This window comes from Lepidochelys kempii, chromosome 4 (assembly GCF_965140265.1).
Source record: "Lepidochelys kempii isolate rLepKem1 chromosome 4, rLepKem1.hap2, whole genome shotgun sequence".
In the NCBI taxonomy this organism is placed as follows: domain Eukaryota; kingdom Metazoa; phylum Chordata; order Testudines; family Cheloniidae; genus Lepidochelys; species Lepidochelys kempii.
The window spans coordinates 95,711,183-95,723,633 of NC_133259.1; the positions used below are offsets into that span (position 1 = coordinate 95,711,183).

Below are 12,451 nucleotides of genomic sequence, written 5' to 3' on the forward strand. Positions count from 1 at the left end.
AGCCTAAGTTAATTGTATCCAATTTGCAAATGAATTCCAATTCAACAGTCTCTCGCTGGAGTCTGGTTTTGAAGTTTTTTTGTTGTAATATCGCAACTTTCATGTCTGTAATCGCGTGACCAGAGAGATTGAAGTGATAGTGGCTACACTATCAGAGGCTCGTTCACCTGCGCATCTACCAATGTGATATATGCCATCATGTGCCAGCAATGCCCCTCTGCCATGTACATTGGGCAAACTGGACAGTCTCTGCGTAAAAGAATAAATGGACACAAATCAGATGTCAAGAATTATAACATTCATAAACCAGTCAGAGAACACTTCAATCTCTCTGGTCACGCGATTACAGACATGAAAGTTGCGATATTACAACAGAAAAACTTCAAAACCAGACTCCAGCGAGAGACTGTTGAATTGGAATTCATTTGCAAATTGGATACAATTAACTTAGGCTTGAATAGAGACTGGGAGTGACTAAGTCATTATGCAAGGTAACGTATTTCCCCTTGTTTTTTCCTCCCCCCCCCCCAAGACGTTCTTGTTAAACCTTGGATTTATGCTGGAAATGGCCCACCTTGATCATCATACACATTGTAAGGAGAGTGATCACTTTAGATAAGCTATTACCAACAGGAGAGTGGGTTTGTGTGTGTGTGTGTGTGGGGGGGGAACCTGGATTTGTGCTGGAAATAGCCCAACTTGATTATCATACACATTGTAAGGAGAGTGATCACTTTAGATAAGCTATTACCAGCAGGAGAGTGGGGTGGGGGGAGAGAGAAGACCTTTTGTAGTGGTAAACACCCATTTTTTCATGCTTTGTGTGTATATAATAAGATCTTCTACACTTTCCACAGTATGCATCCGATGAAGTGAGCTGTAGCTCATGCTCAAATTATGCTCAAATAAATTAGTTAGTTTTATGCTCAAATAAATTAGTTAGTCTCTAAGGTGCCACAAGTACTCCTTTTCTTTCTCTGTAGACAGTATTACCCTACTGTGTAGACAAGCTCTTAAAACATTTGGGAATTACTTTTAATAATAAACTTTTACATTACAGACAATGGTTTGCCAGGATAAAGGAGAATAATTTTTTTTCTGATCTTCACATTAAAGTATCATGTGAAATCTATGAATTAAGAAAACAAAGGTTTGGATCCAATACATTAAAAATCCTGAAAAAGCTGTTATGAATGGTCATGCCAAGACCAAATATCCAGGGCATAGGAGAGGGCCATGTAGATTTTGATACAATGTGGGCGCTAATCCTGTAAGGTATTCACCCAGGCAGAGAGCATTATACCTGTGCAGATCCCTTTGCAAGATCAGGAACATAGACTGTAGTGTAGAAGTCTCTACGCAGGAATTTATATAATAATAATTTCAACCAGCAAGCTCTCAGACAATTTATCTCTATTTCAATGAGTCTCTAGATATGTTTCTATAATAAAGTTTTATGCAAAAATATGGTCGGTGGTGTCAAATTGCAATAGGAAATTGTCTCCAAGAGTTTCTCCATTTTGTTTTGTAAACTTCTAACACACGATGATTAATTAATGTTGATTTTCGGTCTGGACCAGTCCTGAAGCAGCAGTGCAATAGGATACCACACACATGTTCAAATAGGAGGACCTTGTCCCTGGACTGGCACGGTCTGGGAATACTGCGGAGGCAGGTAGCTGAGGCCCTGACAGGAAAGGGATTGGAAGGTCAACTTGTGGCACTGTCTAGCAACACTAACTGAAGTGAAATGTCACTGCGATATCAGGAATTTTGAAGTTAAATAAAAGATGGAATTGAGGGAGGACTCCAGTAAGTTTCAGTTGGTTCTGGAAAGAGGGTTAAGGAAAGAAAAACAATGTTATGATGAACTAATCTTAGCATATGTGCAGCGTGTCTCAAGTGGCACGTGACCAGGATTCATCATCGAATCTGGTCCACTGGTTGGATCATTAGCTTCCCCAGGTTGGGCTGGGTACTGATGGGGAGTGCAATGTGAACGGTGATCCGTGCCTCCCCAATAGAAACCAAAGAATTCAAAGTCTAGTCTGAGTCACCTTCCTTTTTATGTTTTTCTTTGGATTTTCCCAAGTCCCAAACTGGCACTTGATATTATTTTCTGTAAGTACCTCAGCACCTCTGGGCAACTCGAGGATAGTGTTGGTCTCAGTTTAGAATGCCCTCGTTTTCGTTGGACTGTAGCCCACCCTGAATGCTCCACACACTTTTTTTAAAAAAATGTGTGAATGATATTCTGTGTCTACAGTGTTTTTTATTTAATCAGAGAATTTGTGATATCATCAGTTAAACATTTCACTGAATACATGGATTTTGGTATAGAATAATTTGGTCTGAAAGGCTTATTAGTTCATTCCTCTGCATTGTGGCAAGATTCATATAACTTCTGTAGAAAAAGTTGGTGGATTTACAGGTTTCAGCTGAATGAGAGTGAGCTGGAATAAAGTACCATTATACAGGGGTCATTCCAGTTCAGCCCCAATATTATCTTTTTCCATCAGTTCACAAGAGTTTGCTTTATCTTCACCATACTTCTCTTTTTAGAAACCCTCAGCCCTCTTACACTCTACCTGAAATTTGTTTATTTGTGCTGTTCAGCCTTTCAGGTTTCTCAAATAAACACTTAGATATATTTTCTTCCTCAACAACTAATATTCTTACCCTTTTAAAGATCCTTTTTCTCATTCATTTATTTTTCTTTGTGTCCCTGTCTCTTAAGTAAAGTGATATTCTGAAGCATTGCTTCAATCAGTAGAGCATAGCCTTGAGTTGAAAGTGATTCTAATTTGACAGACTTCCTTAAGGAAGGTTTGTAAGGAACAAAGACAAAAGTCAGGTATTGTTTCATAGTATATCTTGTTATGAATATTTAGTACAAGGAAAACAAGTTAATCCAACAGAGAGAAGCAGAGAAAAATTGGATAGGGGGAAAGTGACACTGTTAATGCAAATAGCCAAAAAACATTGGTCCAAATGGAAAAAAGTGGGAAAAAATTAGTGTATTCTCAAATTTATTATTATTATTTTTTTGCTGGTTGCAAGACATTTTTTTCCTGCTTTTATAGCAGCAGATGCTTCTGTGCCATTTTCATCAGCACAGAAAATGGCTCCAGTATAATTGTAGGTTAAGAATAATTTGAAAAATCCTGCAACCTGTTCAGAGAAAATGGTAAATAATGCTAAATATGTGGATTTTGTATACTTTTTAAAAAAATATCTTGAAAATCTGTTTTGGCCATGAACAATTTATAGAGTTCTCTCCAATAAGTTATTGAATAAATTAATTTGAGAACCTTTATGTTCAGTATATAAAATATCTTCTTCTAAGTTTTTGAGTTTATTTTTATCTTGTTGCCTTTTTCCTTAATTGTATCTTGCAGCCAGAAGCAAATTTAGTATGAGCAGAACATGGGGAGATACTTTTTTGTATCTAATCTTAGCATTTTTGAAGGTTTAAGGTGAATTCCCTAAATTAATCGTTTAGTTCCTTGAAGCATAGATTTTCAGAAGGGATCTAACTGATGGTATGAATTTCATTAGTTTCTTTATATTATACTAAAAGTTTATTGCTATGTTCTCCCCTACATGGGAATAGCCTGTGGAGGGCAAAGGAAACCACAGGATTTCACTTTCCCTCGGGTGTGGGATTTATCCTCGGGGGTGGGCCACAACAGCAGGAGCTGGTGGTTTGGTCCCTTTAAACTATGGATCTTAAGGAATCCTCAGGAAGCAAATTTTCTCTCTACTGACTCTTCCCTGCCATAGGATCTATGGCTCTTATAGGTTAATTGTTTACAAGCTAGGGGTTCCCAAGGGAAAGCTTTGCTGATCCTATTAACTACCACTAAATTCCAGGTACAGTGTAACAGGATGACAGCTACTGCAGGAGCTGTTCTATCCAGGAGCTTCTGCAGCATGGCTGTTTCAGGAACATCTATCTCCTGAAGGCAGGGATCCATAGCACAAGTTAATTCAGAATTAGGTTGTATTAATTTGTGCTGCTTTGCCTGGTAAAGTGGGTTAATAAATCTGGAGGAGGTCAGCCTGAACAGAGCTTTTTAATATTGGGGAATTTAATGGGAGGAAAGAGATGGTCTAATGTCATCTAAATGTCGTATTCTCCCTCTACAGCAGTTGAGTAACTCCTGTTCAAGTCCATGGGAGTTACTCATATACTGTGGAGAGATGGAGAATAGGGACTCTATGATTGGCACTTAAGCTGTATCTATCCTAGGAGCTAGGGATGTGATTCCCCTGCTTGTGTACACATACTTGTACCAGCTCTCATTAAACGAGCACAAGTATAAAGAGCCGTGTAGCCATGGCAGCACGGGTAGTGGCAACGGAGATGAGTACGCAGTCACCTGAAACCAGTGGGTACGTACTCGGCACAGCTAAGCCAGGCCTGTGCTGCTGCTACCAGTGCTTCTGTGGCTGCACCACTATTTATACTCACGCTAGCTCCATGTGAGCCAGGAAACCACACTCCTAGCCCCCTCTGGCACTCTTTGCAGAAAACTCTCAGCATCTCTCAGCTTGCTGATATTGATTGTAACAGTGTTAAAAATGCGCATTTGATGGATTATATAGCAGTTTCCTTAGAGACTCATGAATGAATGAATGAATGAATGAGGTTAGGGACATTCGTTGTTTGTTTAAAAAAAAACAACACGCATGGAAGTTGTGTTAGATTGTTCAGAATTGTTTTTGTTGCAAGAAGTCTGCCTGTGCTCCCTACTAATCACCTTTTTCCGTGCATTGTCCTTTTTTCTTCCTGTGATCTGGAAATTATTTGACCCTTATGCTGTATATTGCCTTGTATTTCAATGTTTCTAGGTCACACTATATTTAGAGTTAGAATACTCAACAAATGAAGCCCAGAGAAATGGAAATTCCATTTTTCTCTGAATTGCTGTTTTGTAGCAGGTCATAGCAGTTATGGCCAACATTCACATTCAGACTCATTTTGCTTGCTTTCAAGATCATACCTAAAGAGTAATCTCATTGTCTGTTTTTAATTCATATTAACTTTTCCTTGTTCCAATCATTTGTTTTGGTAAGTAACTGTAGAAACATCTCCTCCTGACCCCCCACCCTCCCCCACCCCTCCAAATGCCATTGTATAGTGGACTAACTAGTTGAAGTTTTGAGGGGATCTGTTCCCTAACCCATCCTGTAAATATCAATGCTAACAACAGTGTCTTGTGTTTTTTTTTTCTTGTTTTTTTTTTTTTTATCAATGTGCTTCTTCCTGTGTGAATAATTATATGTCTAGAAACAGCCATGGAGTGATTTTGCTGTACTGAATGGGGGAAAGATTAATAGTGACATTTGGAAGGCAAGTATATTGTCAGATTTTAGAATATTTAATATTATTACCCTTGTTTTTGCATGGCAGTGGCTGTATTTTTGTTTTGTTCTGTTTTGTTTTTTGCCTCACAAATGTCATTCATAATATAGGCCAAAGTAAATGGGGTATTGCTAGGGATATCTAGCACACAAACATGCTGCCATTTTCTGATCTTTGCACTTAGAATGGATTCAGTCTAAATCAACAGGGTAAATATCATGTTGTAAAAATAAGATGCCTGCACTGAATGAAAAATAATGTGAAAATATATGCATGCCTTTTTTAACTTTATCCAGAAACACTGTATGCTTCTTGGCAGGGAGGATTTTATTTCCCTTTGAAATTAGAGGTAATTTGCTGTAGCACATGCCTGAAAATGTATTAATAATGGTATGTTTATCTTTAGGACCTTCATGCAGCCACAGTGAATCCAGACCCCAGTCTAAAAGAATTTGAGGGAGCAACATTACGCTATGCGTCTTTGAAGCTCAGGTATGTTGTTTTAAGAAATCTCCATAGAGTGGCCACCTTGAAAATGTTGCACGATGCTATAAACTATTTTGACTGTAAACCCTATTTTCAATATTTATTCAATGTTGTCTCATTGTTGCCTTGTACTCCCCTGTCTGTATCCATCCGTTTCTCTTGTCTTATATTTAGGTTATAAGCTCTTTGGAGCAGGGACTATCCTTTTGTTCCATGATTGTACAGTGCCACTGTGGGGTTCTGATCCATGACTAGGGCTCCTAAACGCTGTGGTAATACAAATAATTAATAGTAATAATATTTTTTCATTACAGAAATGCTCCACAGTCTAATGAAGATGATTCCTGTAGCATCAACAGTGATCCAGAAGCCAAGGTCTGTAAGAAAATATTTAAAAGGGATAGCAATTTAAGCTTGTAATTGTAAACAATGCATGCAGGGAGCAAGTTGTCTTGTAGGTTTAAACTTAAATACCCCATTCAAGATGTTAGTTGAAATGGTAATATTTTGGCACAATGCACATAGATTTTAACTATGTGAGTCTCTAAGAGTATGTATATACTGCAATGTAAGCCCAGACTCACATTCAGTCTTCAGCCCAAACCCCCTTCCATCTACATGCAAATTTATCAGACTCGGGCTGGGTCCAAGGACCTACAGGGGTGGAGGGTTTGAGTCAGGTCAAGCCGAGACCCAGGGTTTGAGCTCTGTTGCTTTGCAGTGTAGACGCAGCCCCCACATCTCGGATCCTAGGAATCTGCCAAAAGTATCCCACAGGCCAGCTTCCTTTGTCATATCTACTCCAATCGACTCGAGGAGGTTTCTGTCTTGTTTGTGCTTTCACTGTTCATGCTCGTTCATGCACTTTTTTTTTTTCTGTGTGATTCTGTTGTTACTGGTATTTTGATGTGGTAATGGCACCTAGCATGCCTGGCAATCGATGAATGCTGTGCTTTTCTAATACATTTATAAATAAAGCTTTTTATTTAATCAAGAAAGTTGATTGCTATCCCCGCATCACATCATACAATGTCCATGTAAAGTAATAAAGGTAAATACATGATCAGGGACAATTAGGCGTTAATAAGCAAACACTATTCCCAGTACAGTTGTCTATATGAATCCATACTTCATTCACTTCCTTACATCAATCCCTACTGTGAATCCCTTCTTCCCCATTTCATAAGTCATCATGTCATTCATAAATACACTGCATGGCAATTAATTCCTCACCCCTCCCCAAGCACTGAAATATCCCACAATCAGTGAGCTCCATCCCCACAAGCACATTCATAAAGGGGCTTATTTGCCCTCTTCCGCTGGGCCATGCAAGTCCATAATGTGGGAGCACAAAGCATCCCTGACTTCTGTTGCCCGGGTGCATCCAGCTCCAGCTGTGGCAGCTGCACTTTCTGGCTGAGGGAACCGATTCAGTGGCCCCTTGCTGACATAGGTCCATTCAGGGGGAAATGGCTCACCTCTAGCTTCACAGAGATTGTGAAGAGCACAGCAAGCCCCAGTAACGTGGACAGCATTGGTGACACTGGCATCCAAACAGATCTATAAACGTCTCCAACAGGCTTTCAGTCTGCCAAAAGCACATTCTACACCTGCTGGGGGTGTAATTTTGCCAGGGCCTCTGAAATCAGGGTACAGTTTATAAGCCAACGCAAAAGGGGGTATGTGGGGTCCCCCAGAATAACAGTGGGAACAGTAACTCCATTTCTGACCATGTCAGTTGGTGGGACTGGTGTCCCAGCCTGTCCTGAATGTAGATTCCTGATTGGCAAAAAAACTCTGGCATCGTGAACTTTCCCAGTGCAGCCACGTTGCCATTCATAAATTGGTCTCTCTGGTCCATAAGGGCCTGCAAACCAATGGGGTAGTACCCATTGTGGTTTATATACTTGTGCTCCTTGAGGAGGGCAAATTATGGGCATGAGTCCCATCTAGGGCCCCAGTGCAGTTTGGGAATTCCATTCTCTCATAGCCAGCAATTACTTCAGGAATATCTTGTATGCGGGCACCAGGGAGTCTGGTACCTGGTTGGTTTGACTTGGGTCTGCGTGCTGCAATGTGGACGCTGGAGCCCCAGGTTCGAGTCTGTGTTAGAAAATTGTTAATGTAGGGTTAACAATTGGTGTAGATATTCAAGCCTTATGTTCTCTAACCCAGGGCCAGCTGACTTGAGTCCCACTCAGCCTGGGCTTACATTGCAGTGTAGCCATACCCATAATGTCAATAAAAATAGCAGGACTAAATCCTCATTCAAGTGGACTGAAAATATACCCTTAAGGGTGTTGTTTTTTAAAACTGACTAAAGCCAAGAAATTCAATGTTAGGGTAAGAACTCCTATTGACCCCCATACTTAACTGACTCCTTTGGTAGTACAATTAAGTTTCACACCTTGAACTGAGACCTTGTTGCTACTGTAGGCCAAGTATCTCCACACAGCGGTGAATTAAGGACTGAATGTCAACCTAAAGTCTGAAATACCTTTGTTGTTATTTTAGTAGAGCTTAGTTTTTTTAAAAGTCTGCATGTTTGAGCACATATCTCCACATCTATCATATAAGTATTTTGTGGGCTGCTTTGATGTGTTGTACATGTACATTTTTTAGGGATGCTCATGATCTCTAATTTGAAATCCAAATAATTTATATACTCTTTTCTGCTATGTCATCAATCTACAATGGCAGAGGGAACATAATCTTCTTATATGTTAAATATGCTATTTAACAGATTTAATAGGTACAATGGTATTTCCAAACACACTTTGGGAGAAAATAGACTGCTCAATGGACTTAGTTTTCTGTTTGCACAATTATTAGTCAGTACGTGCATTTTGAGTTAACAGGCTGATCATTTAAAAAGCAAGGGTTCAAAAAGGAAAATGTGGTAATCCTAAATTCTGAGTACAGTTTAACAGGATGACAGCTGCTGCTGCAGTAGTGAGAAGCATAGGTCTTCACACACCAGCCAAGAAGCTGGTCTCTTAAAAATAAATCTTACCGGGTGATGTAGAACAAGGAGGTAATATCTGGAGAAGTTGGATTCTGCACAAGGTGATTTTGCAAAGGTTAATATTATAAATCTGTTCCGCAGGAAAGCCTGAGGCAGTATTGCTGTAGGCCACCAAGAAGTTTTGTTTCTTCCATCCCCTTCCCTTGCTTATATGTCTGTTCATGTAGAATGCAAGCTCTGTGGGATAGGAACCAGCCTTCTACATCAGTGCAGCACCTAGCATACTGTTGACACGGTATAAATGATTAATAATAACCGAGCACTTGTGTTTCTGGGATCTCCACAATGGGCAGGAGAAGGGACCATGAGGAATGAAGTCAGGAATATGAAGTGAAAGAACTGTATTTACTGTGGGCCCTTTCTTTTCTGTGTCAGTTACTGTAGTCAGAGTTCTTTATATGCTGTGCACCATTGGCTTGTTGAGTCGTCATAGGGGTGGTGGTAGTAATGTCTAAATCTCTTGTTCTGCTGTGTGATTTCATGACACGAACATTATTTTTTTATTTTCATAGCACCTTTCATTCCTCAAACTCTTTACAAACTACATACGTTATGGACACCATCATTGCACTGTACCTATCTATGACATGAGAGGCTGGCAACGACTTGCTGCATGATACACAGTACAGGGATGGGAAATGTTGGCCAAAGGGTCTAGGGCAAATCCTTACCCTTATGAAAAGTGCCATGGGATCTCTAATGCCCACCACAGACAGGGGTTTTACAATATGAACCCCTTCCCCCCCCCAGTAAACTCCATTGTAGTCAGTTTATTCAGAAGGATATAGGGTTGAGAGAGCCCTGCTTAGATTTGAAGCGGTGATTTCAGAAAGGCTAGATGCATCAAACCAGTAGTTTTAGCCCCTGAAGCATTCCCTTTGGCATATCATCTGTATCATCTTTGTTATATTAAAATCAAAAATACAAATCTAACATGGCAGAAAGTACAGTTTTCTTCCTTTGATTTTTTAGGTGAATTTGGTATGTTTTTTTTTCTACTTCTGAAGAATTAAAATCCCAAACCAGACAGATTTTTTTATGTTCTATTTTATTAAAGTGACAGCAGTTTTAAAACATATTTACAAAGAGAGCTAGTCAGTATGTTTTAAATAATAGAAAAAAATTAACAGTTATTGTTTTAACACCCCCCCAAACAGTTCTGAATATTGTACCTTTTTCAGCAAAGAAAACTGTTTGCCACCTTGTGGACAGCCATGAGAATTATTTTCTTGCAAAACATATTTCTGTAAATGTCTAATTATATTTGAAAGTGTTGGTGCCAGGAAAGAGCTCATAGCTGGTGTTCAGGTAGTTTCTGGTACAGGTTAAGTGTGATTCATCAACTAAAACAGTCAGATACAAAACAGTAAACAGAAATTGTTTCTATATGCATTTTGATTTAGGGCATAAATTCAAATTTTAGATAATTGGAAATTGGATAACTGAGGTTTACCTGTAATAGAGAAGATAGAAAAGTGAGAAAAAATGATTGATTGAAACCAACTGCTTTATTTAAATAATGTATTTCAGTGGGAATTTATTGAGGAGGAGACAATGCTAAGCTAACCACTAGTTCAGTATATAAGCATTTTACTTCAGGGAATTATCTGTTTGTTCTAAGATATGTGAAAATGAATTTGATTTGGAGTACACAGTGGACAGCTGCTCAAATCACAGAAACCGCATCCCTCTTGGTTAATTTAAGGCCCAATCCTGCAACTTGTTAAATGTTACCTGGAAGGTGCTGAGGGCTCCAAACTCTAATGCTGGAATGGGAATTGAGATGCTTAGCACCTCCCAGGATCAGTTGCACAGACTGTAAATTCCTGTAGGCATGGGACTGTCTACATGATTGTAAAGTCCCATGTTTATCTACAGCACTATATAAAAAGTAATATTTCACCATGATTGGCATTCTGCTCAGAAGGAAGGTGTAGGAATGGCTCAGTGAGGTGGGAGGAGAGAGCAGTGGTTTACACTTTGTCTCGCTCACATGGGGTAAGAATCCTCTTCTCTCAACTTAATATGCAAAATGTTCATCTAAAACATAGACAAAAGTGTCAATGTACTTGATGCTGAGCTTGCTTTTTACTCCATGTTTGTTGTTTTACCTTTTCCTCATTGAAGGACTGTTGAGAAAGATCTCAGCTAGGCTTATTGGCTGTCTAGCAGACCTTCTGTACATTCCACTTGCTTGTCTTATTCACACCTAGCTATTGTTGTGGCTATTGCTGTGATTGCTCCATACTCAAGCCTTTCTCCCTGATTGGTTCTACTTGCCCCCCATTTCTCTTTTGCAATTGTGAAAGGATGGAAGATGGTATCAGAATCTGGCCCTTAATTTTGCTGAGTAGTACCTTCTGTACAGTTATTTCCATTGAAATCAAGGAGAACTACAGCATAAGAATCTGGATCTATGTGTTTGTTTCATGCAGCACTGAGCACATTGTCAGTGTTTCGCAAAAACATAGCATCTCAATTTTCATAAGATGTGGTGATTAGTTTAGCTTTGCCAAAACATTTTAGCACTATGCAAAATAATATTTTGCAAAACAGAAAGTAAAGCTGTAAACACCTGGCATTGTGCAGTCATATAGTAATGTAGCCACAATTCTTACGGACTTCTTACAGAAGAAGACACAACAGAAAATGTCTTGTCTCTTTGGATATTCAGTCAGCTAGCACATAATCTGTTGATTTACATTATTTGGTGGCTTGGCAATCCAAATTCCACTCCAAGGAACTGGACAGAGAACTTCGGGTTGAAGAAAATGGTGCTTTTTCACCAAGTTCTTAGGTATTAGAAGAGAACCACCAAGAAACGAGGCCTCCCTGGAAACCACTCTGTCCCAAAGGGTGCGTCTATGAAGTATGCAGTAGCCTGTAGCATTGAGGTCACAGACTTGAGCTCATGGGGCTACTGCTACCATGCTAAAAATAGCTGTGTAGACATTGTTTTTAAATTTGTGGCGTAGGCTGGATCTCAGGCTCCGAAGCCCCAGCCCCCACCCCCACCCCCATTTGGAAATGGCATCTACTTCTGCTAGACACATCATTGCCAAAAAATGGCCCTGCAAAAACAATATGCAGACATTCCCAGGGAGCTGATGGCCATTCCCAGAGGTGTAATGGCACTGGTTAGGCATATGCTGTACTTGTTGGCATCCTGAAATTCCTTAGCAAGCTGCTCTATTTGTTGGTCAATGCTTGGCCACCATACAAAACTTCTGGCGAGTGCCTTCATTTTTACTACCCTTAGGTGATCTATGTGGAACTCTTCTAAAATTCTTGTGTTCAGTTTACTAGGTATAACAACACAAATTCCCCACATGACACATGCTTGATGTATGGTAAAATCACCATTGTATGTGTATGGGTGCCAGATTAAGGCTGTCATTGTATTTACAGCCCTTCATAGTGGCTTCATAAACCCAAGCTAGTGTGGGATCCCTCTTGGTTTCTGCTCAATCACACTACCGTCACCGGGGCACATCTAATGTGAAACAAGTTGACAAATGTGATAGATTCTGTCTTTATTACAGGCCATCTTTCATCTAGCAAGGGCAGGCAGG

General features: G+C 39.7%; 1 protein-coding gene across 11 annotated transcripts in view; it reads left to right on the top strand.

Moving 5' to 3' along the window:
- APBB2 (amyloid beta precursor protein binding family B member 2) overlaps positions 1-12,451 on the top strand; it is a 318,929-nt gene that overhangs the window by 200,352 nt on the left and 106,126 nt on the right. For 9 of the 11 annotated variants that reach the window (XM_073342186.1, XM_073342189.1, XM_073342187.1 and 6 more), the window contains 3 exons: positions 5,294-5,356; positions 5,775-5,860; positions 6,169-6,229. In XM_073342186.1, the coding sequence (XP_073198287.1) occupies positions 5,294-5,356; positions 5,775-5,860; positions 6,169-6,229 (210 nt within the window). The remainder of the gene's footprint in view (positions 1-5,293; positions 5,357-5,774; positions 5,861-6,168; positions 6,230-12,451) is intronic. The other 2 variants (XM_073342194.1, XM_073342195.1) reach the window with 1 other exon arrangement.